Here is a 14,684-nt window from a genome sequence, read left to right as displayed (position 1 = left end):
ATATCAAAAGTGGAACTTGGACAAAATAAAAATAATTGGCAGCGTGACATTTCTGATATTTAGCATGAATTTTTCTTTGTCATTGAAAATACTGGATTGTCTATTTTTACAGGAGACCGTTTGATATCTGTAAATAGTGTGAGCTTAGAGGGGGTCAGCCACCATGCTGCAATTGAAATTTTGCAAAATGCACCTGAAGATGTGACTCTTGTTATCTCTCAGCCAAAAGAAAAGATATCCAAAGGTAATATAAATGTCTCTCGACTGTGTTCTGTTTCATTTTTACAAGAACTTCAGCAGCTTGGCCCAATAAATCAGAATTAAGCTTCTTATTTCCTTTCTGGAAATTTTAACTGTATAGTTCTGATTATTTTGACTTTATGGATCAGTAGAACTTTTTTATTTATTACTTCAAAGATTTTTATCTCATTCCTCTTAAGTAATACAGTTGACCCTTGAATGACCCAAGATGAGGGGTACCGACAATGTGCACAGTTTAAAATCCTTGTCTAACTTTCGACTCCCCCATAAATTAAGTTGCCTCCCTATAGGGGATTGGTTCCAGAGCGCCTCCCTCCCCCGCAAAGATACCAAAATTCATGGATACTCAAGTCTTCTTTATAATATGGCATTGATCAATGCATAGTCAGCCTTCCACATCTGCAGACTCCCAACCACAGATCAAAAATAGTACAGGTATTTATTGAAAAAAATTTGTGGATAAGTGAATCATGTAGTTCAAACCTGTGTTATTCAAGGGTCATCTGTATCTGAATAAAAATGGATTTGTTGTGTAAAATTGATGTCACTTAAGTAAATTCTCCTAAATATTTGGTGTTTTCTATCACTTAGGCCAAATCAGAAATGAAATTCTTTGTCATTGCCTATGTAATAGAAAACACAACAGATAGAAATAGAATATCTATGAATTCCTGTTCTGAACCAGTTTATAAAAAGGAAAAGAAAACATACTAGAAATTTAAAAACAAGACCATATCATTTTGTTACAATCCCTTCCATTAGCATATTGTGGGAGAAAACCCACATGATGAAGATCAGATGATTTAAATTTGAGCTACACCTGAGCCACTTACTAGGTGTATGACTTACATCCTCTTGAGCCACCATTGTTTTTTCTGTAAAAAGGAAACTATCTCAGGCCTGCCTTGTCTGCCTGGCACAGAGTTAGCATGCGGTCATGGGGTAGGGCAGTGTTCATAAAAGGTGCACACACTACAGATGCAGTCCAGGACAGGGCAGTCCAATAGCCTTGTATATATTATAGATAAATTTTTAAAAAGTAGTGCATATACATACATACACTACTTTTAAACAAAAATACAATTTTTTTTATACTCTGAATATCAGTCTGTAACTTGTTCACTCAGTATATTCTGGACATCCATGAATGTCCAGAATCCTTTTTAAAAAATGCTCTTATTGATTTCAAGAAGAGGAAGGGAGAGGGAGAAATAGAAACATCAATGATGAGATAGCATCATTGATCCACTATCTCCCACAGGCTCCCTTCTGGGGATCAAGCCCAGAACCTGGGCATGTGCCCTGACCAGGAATCAAGCCATGACCTCCTGGTTCATAGGTCAATAATCAACCACTGAGACACACTGGCCAGGCTATATGCCTTTTTAATGTGGCATTATATTTTATATTCATGGGCATATCAAAATTTATTTGTTTCTTTTCTTGTGCATCCAGGTTAGCTAGAATTCTATTACATATGTTGCTGCAACAAATACATTTGTTTGCACACCACTGAAAATGTACTTATTTCTAGAGGTTAGATACCTAGAAGTAGATTAAGGAGTATGCACATTTAAATTTTTGACAAATGCTACCAATTTGCTAAAGTTTTATCAATTTACAGTCAACCAACTAGATATAACAGTGCTCTTCACACCATTAGTGGTATAAGAAATTAAGAGTCCCATTTTTGTTAAGCAAATAGGTAGAAACTGCATATCCCTGATCAACAATAAGAATGTCTTTTCATATATTTATTAGTTACTAGAGGCCCGGTGCACGAAATTCGTGTGGGGGTGGGGGGGTCCCTCAACCCGGCCTGCACCCTCTCACAATCTAGGACCCCTCAAAGGATGTCCGACTCCCACAGGGATCAGGCCTAAACTGGTAGTTGGACATCCCTCTAGCAATACAGGATCTCTGGCTCCTAACCACTCGCTTGACTGCCTGATTGCCCCTAACCACTTGCCTGCCTGCCTCATCGCCCCTAACTACTCTGCCAGTCTGCCTGATCACCCCTAACTGTTCACCTGCCTGCCTGCCTGCCTGATCACCCCTAATGGCCTCTGCCTTGGCCCCCGCCGCTGTGGCTTCGTCCAGAAGGACGTCTGGAAGGTCGTTCGGCTGTCCAGTCTAATTAGCATATTATGCTTTTATTATTATAGATTATTATAGATGAGGATTTTACTCCTAATTTCCAGTCTACATTATCATACCCTTGTATCACAGGAGTTCTAAACTCCTTTTTTTAAATTAAAAATTTGTTTTAATCCTCACCCGAGGATATGTTTGTTTATTTTTAATTGATTTTAGAGAAAGAGGAAGGGAGAGAGGGAGGGAGGGAGGGAGGGAGAAAGGGAGGGAGAAAGGGAGGGAGAAAGGGAGGGAGGAAAGGAGGGAGAGAGAGAGAGAGAGAGACAGACAGAGAGAGAGACAGAGAGAGAGAGAGAGAGAGACAGAGAGGGGCATTATTTGGTTGCCTCCCGTACGTGCCTCTACCGGGAATCGAACCTGCAACCTTTTAGTAGTACATGGGATGATGCTCCAATCAACTGAGCCACACAAGCCGGGGCTAAACTTTTTCTTATTGACTTTTAGAAAAACTTTGTATATTAATGATATTAACTCTTCAATTAGTTTTTTTACTGTTCCAAATATTTTCTCTTCAGCTGCTCATTACTCTTCAGTTTTCTTTGGCTTTGCTTGCTACATAAAACTTTTAGTTTCTTATAAACTTGCATCTGTATTTTTTTTTGCAAATGTCTCATGTGGTTTTTTTCTTACTTAGGGAAGCTTTCTTAAGTGGGTTTTAATAAAGACTATATTTAAATTTTGGGAGTTGCCTTTCTTGAGAATTACTTGGAATAATTGGTAGGACAATATTAAACAAATATATAAATAATCATTAAATAAAGAACAAGGTTCTTTAGAGACCCAAATTATCTCTAGTTAGGGAATCAAGAAAGCCTTCACAGATTACTTGAAATAGGCCTTAGAGAATGGAAATGGGGAGCTAAGATGAAGGGGTCTCACATTTCCATAGAAGTTGCTTCAAGAATAGCCAAAGGGATGAGCAAAGGAAACAGAAAGCACCTACTACATTTGTTGGGTTCCTGTCATGGTTTCAGGCCCTGGGTCAAGTGTGATGTGTGGTTTTCCTGTGTAAAATCCTCCCAACAGTCGTCAGGAACATTGTGCATGTGTGTAAGCCCTGGCATGTGTGTGTCACTAACCTGTTATTTTCATTGGTGGATTTTGACGTTTAGTGCCTTCTACTCCTGTGCACATTGCCAATGGCATGAAAAATTACATGAAGAAACCTTCCTATATGCAAGGCAGCACTATAGATTCTTCTGAGGATCACCGCTGGCCACGTGGTACCTTGAGGCACATTTCAGAGAGCTCTTTTGGGCTGTCTGGAGGGCTGCGGGAAGGAAGCCTGAGTTCTCAAGATTCCAGGACTGAGAGTGCCAGCTTGTCTCAGAGCCAGGTCAATGGCTTCTTTGCCAGCCACGTAGGTGACCGAACCTGGCAGGAATCACAGCACGGCAGCCCTTCTCCATCTGTGATATCCAGAGCCACTCAGAAGAAGAGGACTTCTACTGACAGTAACCAAAGCAAAGCTAAAAAACCAGGCATTTCTGATGCAACAGATTACTCTGATCGTGGAGATTCAGACATGGATGAAGCCACTTACTCCGGCAGTCAGGATCATCAAACGCCCAAAAAGGCATAGTTTAATTTGAATCTTTGTTTTGCGTTTTTAATTTAACAAAACAAACAACAGCAAGTAAATTTCAGAGTAGAGTATTCTACTATAAACTTACATTATTCTAGAAAGGAAAAATAATTTATATAGTATGCTACTAACTGCTACTGCATTTGATGCTAACTTTCAGAGAAATTAGCAGCTTTAAATACTAACTCTAAAATGGCTATGATTTGGGAACTTGTTACCTAATAACCCAAAGAAATTAATAATCAGTTGATTATTTTCTACAAGTTGTTCATCTCTTGCATACTTCACGTTGTAAGAGAATTTAATATTTGAAAAGTATTGTTCCTAAGTAGTTCATGGAATGGCCAGTTGACTTATTTTTGATAACCAAATCCTTCTGAAGTTTTGGATGGATGAACAACAATATAGAAAATTGCCCATTTCCTAGAAATGATATAAATTTAAGCTCACTTTCACAAGCAAATTCAGGAAAGAACCTTAAGCCCCCCCCCCTTTTTTTTTTTTACTGAAAACCAACATTTCTCATAAAAGGGTTATGCCTTTATAAATGGGACTCAGCTGCAATGCCTATGTTTATATTGGATTTGTAAACATAAGCAAAGTAAACATGAAGCCTACTCATCTTAAAACTCTAAGTAAAAAGCTACTGTTTAATATGTATTGATTTTTTTTTTTTAAGGAAATTGGCTTACTTTCCAAATTTTGGAGTCTAAAAAGCATTGGACAAGGGTTATGTAAAGGCCAGGTCTGCAGTGGGTTCGGGCTTCCCTCTGCCATATCAAGCTGTTTGACCTGAAGCAAACCCTTTAATCTCTAGACGTCAATTTCCTCAACCATAAAATATGAAGGCATTGGATTAGATGATCTCAAAGATCTCTTCCAACTCTCATGATCTTTGAATCCACTCTATCCCTTAATATCTTGTTTTTTTCTTAATTTATCCAAAAAACACATATTAAATCTTCCAATAGTAATTCATTTTGAGTCTAACAAGAAATCCTTTTGTTTGTTTTTCTTTGTTAAGGAATCTTCCTCCTCAGTGAATACATCCAACAAAATGAATTTTAAAACTTTTCCTTCAGCACCTCCTAAACCTGGAGATATCTTTGAGGTTCAACTGGCTAAAAATGATAACAGCTTGGGGATAAGTGTCACGGTACTGTTTGACAAGGTTTTCAAATGTTTTCTCTTCTCCATTTCCAGCAGCCTATTGTATTTCAGTTAATTAATTCAATTATTTTGCTTCAAATAGGAAACTTGTCAAATACTTCCAAAATTAAAAATTGAACCATATCTTAAAACTTTTTTAAAAACTTGAGCGTACTGCCCTAGCCAGTTTGGCTCAGTGGATAGAGTGTCGACCTACGGACTAAAGGGTCCCAGGTTCGATTCTGGTCAAGGGCACATGCCCGGGCTGCAGGCTCGATCCCCACTGGGGGCCATGCAGGAGGCAGCCAATCAATGATTCTCTCTCATCATTGATGTTTCTATCTCTCTCTCCCTCTTCCTTCCTCTCTGACATTAATAAAAATATATTTAAAAATAAAATAAAAACTTGAGCGTACTAATCACTTTTTCCTGTGATTCGCACTACATTTTCCACATAGATTTCATACTTGCTTAATCTGACATAAGATTTAACAAATATTTGATAGTTTCTGCTTGAACATGAAATAATACATTTTAATCTACATCATAAGTAATGTAAGCCTAATGTATATGCCCTTTCTCTCCATAATACATCTTAACTTGTAAACATGATTAGTATTTTAAAATTACAGGTTCCCAAGGAATATGTGTACTTTTAAGGTAGTTAAAATGTGAGCATGGCTACTTGTTAAAATTACTTTAGAATTCTATTAATGAATGTACCCTAAATGGTAACATTATCATTTATGATATTTGAAGGATATTAGTAATAAAAAGTGATTCAGAAATAGCACTATTAATATATAACTTATCAATATCAAAAAGACCTAATTCTCTAGCATTTTAAAAAATATTACAGCTCTTTTCCTTTTGCCCTTAACTTTAGAATTTTATCTTCCTATTATTATGAAGGGAAATAAAAGCTGTATATCCATGAGAATGGAAAATCTACTCATTACCTCTCATGTCCACTATAACCAAATTTCTTACCAAAATCTTTCAAAATGAAAAAAATGTTTTTCCCTTTGACTCATAAGATTTGCTTTCAGATAGCAAATATGATCAGAAGTATATTATTCTATATACTATTTTTTCTGACAACTAAGTTCTCACACTAATTTTACATAGATGGATTTTGCTTTCTGCTGGCTCATAATGCATGGTATAGACTTACAGAGGAAGAGTAATTTTTCATATAGTCAAGATCTGGCATGTTGTTATTTTCTGAATAAAGAGTTTTCCTACAAAGTAACTGCTTTAATATTTGGAAAACTTAGCTAGAAATATTTTGGGGTATTGAACTAATTGCATGTGCTGACATGCTGCAGCTGCTTTCGCTGATAAATTGAATGCTTTCTGGGTCTCATATTTGAAAAATGGAGTGTGAACTTCTTTGTATTACAAAATGTTATTTTATTTGTCTTTTTCCACATAGGGAGGTGTGAATACCAGTGTCAGGCATGGTGGCATTTATGTGAAAGCAGTTCTTCCCAAGGGAGCAGCAGAGTTCGATGGTAGAATTCACAAAGGTAGACTATTTGTGTGTGTATGGGAATTATATAGAGGATTATCACTTCAACATATAAATAAGAAATTAGAAAGTTGATAGACTAATAGACCTTCAAATTATTTGTAATATAAAATAAGAACATATACAATTATTTTAAGACTTGAGTATTAAAAAACTCCTTGATGTCATCCCAAAAACTCTTTTTTTTCCACCTTATTCTCTAGTATCAGAAAATATTTTGATGATATTTTAGTTCATGTTTTGCACTTTCTAAGAAGTAAACTACCAGATGATGGGAACAGGATAGTGACCTTGTAAAAACAGTGACATCTACATTTCTAATAAGAACTAACTAGTTTAGTTCCCTCCAATGCTCTACATTTGTAGTTTAATTTATCTTACGCCATGATTTAAATCAATTTTACATATATACATTATCTTATTCTAAAATGTACCTAAGATTAGCCATAGAATTAGGAAAGAAATTAAATACACATTAAAGAAACTGTTACAGTTTTGTGCAAAATTTGTCTGAGTCTCTCCTGAACAAATTAATACGAAACAAAATCACATGGTATTAAAGAGCATGATTATATTTTATGATTTGCTTTTTTCAAAATGACTGCCTGATTTATAGGTGATCGTGTCCTAGCTGTTAATGGAGTTAGTCTGGAAGGAGCTACCCATAAGCAAGCTGTGGAAACACTGAGAAATACGGGACAGGTAATAGATCATTATACCAAATTTTTAAGATACCTTAGAAGAACATAATAATGTGTGAATAACATCAATTTCTTTGATATCTCTAAATTTATTAGTCAAGAAAACAAGCCTGATTTATATAAACATTCTAGTATTTTTTTTCTACAAATTAAGGAGCAAGTATTTAAAAAAAAAAAAAAAGCAAGTATTATGACAAGAGGTTTTAGTTTTTTTACTGAAGAAACTGGCTTTCTGTATCACATTTAGCCCTAATATTACCAGAGATCTGACAGAAGGAATGGTGGAGATTGCATTTTTAAAAATTTTCATCAGCATCTACAAATATCTAGTGATTTTCACTTCTAGTCATTCTTTATCCCCAAGGCTAAATTTATTTTGTTGAAATACATTTTAAGTCAGGGAGTTTAGCAAATTATTTACAGTGGTCTTTATATTATAGTACAGTTGTGATTTTATTCTAGTACCACAATTTTCTATAATATGTTTGTTATTTTATTTTTTTCTTAATCCTCACCCAAGATATGTTTTCATTGATTTTTAGGGAGAGAGTGAGAGAAGCATTAAGATGAGAGAGAAACATTGAAGGGTTGCCTCCCAGATGTCCTACAGCTGCGGATCAAACTTACAGCAGAGGTATGCACTCTGACCAGGAATTGAGCCTGAAACCTGTTGGTATACCGAACAACGCTTCAACCAATTGATCCACCTGGCCAGGGCATATTTGCTATTTTATAGTAGACCTTTTTTTTCTTTTTAATCATTTATCCTTTTATACAGAAAATAATATAAACTTAATTTTGAAATTTTCAAATCCCTTGCTTTTGTTTCTTTTTTGCTCTCCCTATACTTTTGTAGACCAGTTATTTACTTGAAATATATACCATCGATTATACAAAAATCCTGAAAATTGATCTACTTTTTTATAATTATTTTTCGTTAATGGAGTGCTTTTTTATTTTTTCAGTTGGTTCATCTGCTGTTAGAAAAGGGACAGTCTCCAGCATCCAAAGAACATGCCCCTGAAACCCCACAGTGTACCCTTCCAGATCTGGATGGTCAAGTGCCAGAAAAAATGGTGAAGAAAATTACTCCTATCAAAGACTACAGCTTTGTCACTGAAGGTCAGGCCTTAGGACACTGTCATCTCAGCTTTCACTTATTCAAAATTTGAGTTTTGCATGTTGGATCATAATTCATGCCTGTGTCTCTTTAATTATTATTCAAATGTGAATAGTCTGATGCAGCACTACACTGATTTTTTTTTTTAAATGACATATTTAAATGACTTAGTTCATTACATTTAGTTTTCTGATTTTTTTGCTGCTTTTAGAGTCTGAAAGACTTTGGATAATGAAGTTATGCTTAAAACAGATTATGGTCATCTAATAGTGCCTTAGCTAGTTGTAAAATTCAAAATCATATCTGTAAGGGAAAAAATATAAAAATATAGAAATAATTGCTGAAAATGGCTTCAAACCCATATGAAACCTTGGCTCTTACATTTTCTATATTTCCATTTAATTTTATGGACTTGTCAAGCTAACCCTGAGTAGAAATTTACCTAATAGATCCCAGATACTGATCTTTCTTACAAACTTTAACAGCCCTTAGACATACCACTAATTAGTAGCAAAATAAGAAAATTAAAAATGATGTAGTGTTGAACTTTTTGCTAAATGTGTTCATGATACAGAAGTCCCCTTTATTCTTCGATTCCATTTATCTTCCTTTTAAGGGGCATAAATACCCTTTACTTTATGAAGGATGGTGGTGGTATGAAGTTCTTATTTGTCTTTTATTTTAAATTTTTATTTGATTGCACAAATGTTAGCAACTCTAAATTAGTTCCAAAAGTACGGAGAAAATACAACCCAGCCTATATTTTTCCTGATTATGAAAGTAAAATTAGTATACCCACTTAATCTCACTGCCCTATATTCTTTATTTCTTCCATCATTTTTTAAATGTGTTTTTTTATTCTTTTCTGCTTATTTAAAAAAAATTTTTTGTTGATGATGAGAATTTTTTCATAATGTCATTGTAATTTACTGGGTTATGTTATACTGTACCAAAACATTAGAATGTCATCTTCCCCATGCCTTCTCTAACATTTGTTTTGCTCTTAACTTTCTCTCCCATTGTATACCTGGGTTTTTGTTATTCTTCTCCTCTCTTGGATTTTTTTTCTTCTTTTTCTGTTATTCTACAGTCTTTTAAAACACGAGGGATTAAGCATAATTTTCTTTTCAGAACCCTTATTTCAAAATCCTCTTTTCTGTTCAAGCAGTTAGTTCATGCAGCTTAGTTCATTACATTTAGTTTTCTGATTTATAGTGTGAAATAGGATTTGCTTACAGAATAATAATGCAGTGAGTATATATAAAGCTGTAAATATGGTGGGGAAATGGGCTTTTAAAAATGTGTCTAAAAGTATTTATGTTTGTATGTTCATATGTATACATAACATGTTAAGAATATTTAAATTTTTTTTCTGCAGAGAATACATTTGAGGTAAAATTGTTTAAAAATAGCTCAGGCCTAGGATTCAGTTTTTCTCGAGAAGATAATCTTATACCTGAGCAAATGAATACCAGCATAGTAAGGGTTAAAAAGCTCTTCCCTGGACAGCCAGCAGCAGAAAGTGGAAAAATTGATGTGGGAGATGTTATCTTGAAAGTGAACGGAGCCTCTTTGAAAGGACTGTCTCAGCAGGTGAGCCCAAAGCATGTGGAGATAGATTGGCCTTTCAGAATGATTTGGTAATGGTGGTTTAACTAAGCTTCACTTGTCATTTATTGTACCCCCAGGAAGTTATATCTGCTCTCAGAGGAACATCTCCAGAAGTATCCTTGCTTCTCTGCAGACCTCCACCTGGTGTGCTACCAGACATTGACCCTGCTCTTTTGGTAAGGCCTGCAAAAAGTAATTTATGTTTTTGTAGCATGTCAACTGAGTGATTAATTCAGCTGTAGTGATTTCATATAGCGTGATCTCCGGGGTTTTATCCCAGGTACTTCAGCTAAGAGTATTATCTTGTGTGTGTCACTTAACCTCTGAGTGCATCCTGTATTTGCAATATAAAGTAACTCAATTCACTTTCTCTTCTTTCCCTTCCAATTCTAAAATTCTAGCTTCAAGGATTTTAGGAATTTGTTTTCTAAGCATAAATAGAAAAAGACATAAAATAATGGTTATAAAAACCTTTTGTTTATTTCTTCATTGGACCAAATGGGGAAACATATTTTTCATTCTAAGTTAGATTAGATAAAACTGAGAATTATTTAAGATATTTTGCTTTTTTAAAACATATTTTAAAATATGTTTGTTCCTTTTCCTTTTTTATGTCAAGGAATATCTAAAGGATCCAAAATCTATTTTGGAGTTACTTATAAATAGCATATTGATAGATAAGACAGCCTTTGAAGAAAAACAACCTCTGTCCTATGTACTTAAACTAGTGTTCTGCCCTGGCTGGGTGGCTCAGTTAATTGTTGTCTGTATACCAAAAAAATTATGGGTTCTATTCCAGTCAGGATACATACCTAGGTTGCAGTTTTAATCCCTGGTCAGGGTGCATACGGGAAGCAAGCGATCTGTATTTCTCACATGGATGTTTCTCTCTCTCTCTTTCTCCCTTCCTCTCTCTGTAAAATTAATAAACATCCTTGAATGAGGATTTAAAAAAGTAGTGTTCCATAAACAGTGAACGTGACCCCTGCATACGAAAGGCAAGAGAAACTTGTAACCTTTATATCAGAAAGAAAAGTGTGAGAAGGCTATTAATAGGAAAGTAACATTTCTATAGGGAAGGTTATAAATAGCATTTTAAGAGACTACATTAAAGAGAGAGAGAGAGAGAGAGAGAGAGAAACTACATTGATTTGGGTCAGCAGTTAGGAACTGGTGGAACTCTCTTGATGAGTATATAAATTGATACAATCTTTCTGGAAAGCAATCTGGAAATATTTAACAAGGCCTTTAAAAACATCCTATGTGCTGATTATAAAAAATTCTATTTTAATTATATACAAAATTATAAGGAAGTAATTAGAAACTTGGGTGAAAATCTATATACAAAGAAGTTCCCCTAGATTTCTATTAATAGTTCAAAACTAGAAACTAGCCCTGTATCCAATAAAAGGAGAATTCTGAAATAAATTAAAGGTATATCCATCTGTAGTATTATTACATAATTTTATATGGTTGTTTTCAAAATATATTTAAGGACCTCAGAAAGTACTCATAAAAACCTAAATTTTTAAAGTAGGATACAAAGCAGAATATATAGTACTAGAGGCCCGGTGCACGAAATTCATGCATGGGGGGAGGGGGGAGGTCATAATCCAGGACCACTGGCTCCTAACTGCTCACCTGCCTGCCCGCCTGATCGCTCCTAACTGTCCCCCCTACTGGCCTGGTCATCCCCAATTGCCCCCACTGCTGGCCTGGTCACTCCATGCAGCCTGCTGCTCAGTTGTTTGGTCACCCCTCACTAACCCCCCTGCCAGCCTGGTCGCCCCACACAGCCTGTTCAGTCGTTTGTTCAGTTGTTTCAGATGTGACGGTTGCTTAGCCTTTTATATATATAGATAACTCTAATTCTGATTTAAAGTATAATTCATATAATATTAAGAGTTATTTTTATATATTTTTTCTCTACTGAGTATAATTACTTTAATTATAAAAAGTAATAGAATATTTTAATAGAAAGTGCTGTTGTTGAATGTGTTCATTTTCTATCAAATGTTCTAAAATTACTATAAGCTGTCACATTCAGGTCTCTTTAAATGTGTTCATTACAGACCCCGCTGCATTCTCCAGCACAAGTACTTCCAAACAACAGTAAAGACCCCTCTCAGCCAGCATGTGTGGGGCAAGGGACCAGCTCAGATGAAAATGAAATGTCTGACAAAAGCACGAAACAGTGCACATCCTCATCCAGGAAAGACAGTTACAGTGACAGCAGTGGGAGTGGAGAAGAAGACTTAGTGAAAGCTCCAGCAAAAATTCCAAATACGAGCTGGAGTTCAGCTTTTCATCAGACTCTAAGCAACATGCTACCACAGGCACAAAATCAACACGAGGCGACCAAGAGTCAAGAAGATACCATTTGTACCATGTTTTATTATCCTCAGAAAATATCCAACAAACCAGGACTCGAGCACAGGTATTGCCAATTTTGTAATGCATAGCACTCAACACAACTAACTGTTATTAACAGGAGCAACAATCTACATTTCTCTAAGAATGAAATGTGCCTGTAAGTGAATTTCACAATGATTAAGTAGATGATGACCCTATTGGCTATCAAACTATTGTGGCTGACAGTTTTAGTTAGCTGTAAGCTTCCTAGCCATTCAGCCTGAGCCTTACTGCTCTCTCAAGCATATTTACTTCTTTTTTGTTTGTTTGTTTTGTTTCGTTTTGCTTGTTTGTTTTTTCTTTTTTTCTCAAGCATATTTACTAAAAATTGGGAAAGTTGTTTGTATTTCACCATCATTCAGATTATTTGACAGAAAGAGAAGAAACCTATTTAGACAGTGATGGGATAGGAGAGTAGTGAGTAAAAATATAAAGGGAGTGGTATGGAGGAAGGGATAGAGAGTTTGCATAAGGTAGGATATACAAAAGTACAGAAAATGGGAAAAGGAGAAATCATTGACAACAGAGGCATATAAAGAGACATGTATGCCTCCAATTGTTAGTCATACATTGTACTGTTTGGTTATGTCTTTGTATATATATCCAGGTTCAATCATATTCATTCAAGTATTTTTTTTCTATTGTATCATCTAAAATAACAACAGAAATAAAACATTTATTTTCTTCTTCTCTTTCTTATTAAATTGAAACACATTAGCTTCAGCCTTAAATTAACAACCAGGAATCAAAAGTATATTTATTTAATCTGTCTTGCTGATTTGTGCATTTTATAAAGAGCTTCAAAATAGAACATTGGTGATGTTAGCATATAACAGATATGAAATAAATTCATAGTCCAGAGTCAGATAAAAAGTAGCAAGGGTCTCAATCAAAAGCAGATATGAATATTTATTAAAATTTTCTGTTCGCAGCACAAACTTACTATATTGACATTGAAATGTATTTGAAAAGAGTCTTGCTTCTTTGTCTCTGTAGTAATCCTCCTTCCCCTCTACCACTGGATGTGACTCCTGGACCACCCCAAACAGAATCTATTTCCACTAATTTAACAGATAAATATCATATATGTCACACTTCTGAACCAACCAGACAAGATAGCTTGACATCTTTGAAGACTGATTTGGAAAACCACCTTGAAGACTCAGAGCTGGTGAGTTGTTTCTGCTGTATTAAGGTACCTTCATATTCATGTCCAGTAAATGGATATCATAGTTGGTATGTCTCTCTTCTGAGAATTAGGGGGAAAGCAAAAAATTTAGGTGCAAATCCTGTTTCTGCTGCTGACTTACTGCCATTTGGCAGATGCCTGTGGAAAAATTAGTTAATTTTTCTGAGTCTTAGTAGTTTTGGCTATAAAATGGGGCTAGTAACCTTCATGTGGTGAGGATTAAATGGATTAGTATACATAGAGCATTTAATTCAGTATCTGCTATTTGCTAAATTCTAATGAATTATTTTTTAATCAAGACTGAATAATTTTTTTCTCCACCATACTTGTTTCAGTGTGTGCAAATGGATCCCTTTACATTGTACTAATAGCCCTAGAACTTCTAAGCCTACAAATTCAGTTTGGAAGCCAAATTTTCAATAATAATATCATTTACATTTGCCTAAAGTTAGTCTTTTTCAAAACTTTTTATTATTCATGTGATAAATATTTGTTGTAGGAAAATTAGAAAACAAAGAAAAAAAACAATTAAAACTATTATCCTGCCACCCAAAAACCATACACATTTGGGTGTTCATCTTTCCAAATATTTTGTTTGCCTATAAATTTGTGTGTGTGTGTGTGTGTGTGTGTGTGTGTGTGTGTGTGTACGTGTGTAGTATCAGCAATAGAGTGAAACTACAGTCTTTAAATTATTTCCTAAGAAATCTGTCATCACCTTTATAAGCTGTAAGCAACCTTTATGTGTCAGCTGAAATCTTTAAAAAAAAATTATGCAACTAAATATATGAAGTTGTGATATGTAATCACCCAAAGATTTCATATTAACAAAAAAAATAAAAAACCCTAAGCCCTGGCTGGTGTTGCTCAATGGTTAGAGCATCAGCCTGCTCACCAAACGGTCACGGGATTGATTCCTGGTCAAGGGCATATAACTGGGTTGCAGATTCAATCCCCAGCCCCAGTTGGGG

The 14,684-nt window shown here is 35.1% G+C and overlaps 1 protein-coding gene across 1 annotated transcript in view; it reads left to right on the top strand.

The window, feature by feature from the left end:
* PTPN13 (protein tyrosine phosphatase non-receptor type 13) overlaps positions 1 to 14,684 on the top strand; it is a 207,278-nt gene that overhangs the window by 153,681 nt on the left and 38,913 nt on the right. Inside the window, exons 23-32 of the mRNA XM_054727633.1 lie at positions 113 to 244; positions 3,528 to 3,991; positions 5,025 to 5,156; positions 6,585 to 6,678; positions 7,297 to 7,382; positions 8,347 to 8,503; positions 9,880 to 10,094; positions 10,190 to 10,288; positions 12,185 to 12,549; positions 13,521 to 13,695. Coding sequence (XP_054583608.1) covers positions 113 to 244; positions 3,528 to 3,991; positions 5,025 to 5,156; positions 6,585 to 6,678; positions 7,297 to 7,382; positions 8,347 to 8,503; positions 9,880 to 10,094; positions 10,190 to 10,288; positions 12,185 to 12,549; positions 13,521 to 13,695 — 1,919 coding nt within the window. The remainder of the gene's footprint in view (positions 1 to 112; positions 245 to 3,527; positions 3,992 to 5,024; positions 5,157 to 6,584; positions 6,679 to 7,296; positions 7,383 to 8,346; positions 8,504 to 9,879; positions 10,095 to 10,189; positions 10,289 to 12,184; positions 12,550 to 13,520; positions 13,696 to 14,684) is intronic.

Source organism: Eptesicus fuscus, chromosome 2, assembly GCF_027574615.1.
Source record: "Eptesicus fuscus isolate TK198812 chromosome 2, DD_ASM_mEF_20220401, whole genome shotgun sequence".
Classification (NCBI taxonomy): Eukaryota; Metazoa; Chordata; class Mammalia; order Chiroptera; family Vespertilionidae; genus Eptesicus; species Eptesicus fuscus.
Note: the sequence above shows the minus strand (reverse complement) of the source record. Positions and strands in the feature narration are given on the sequence as shown.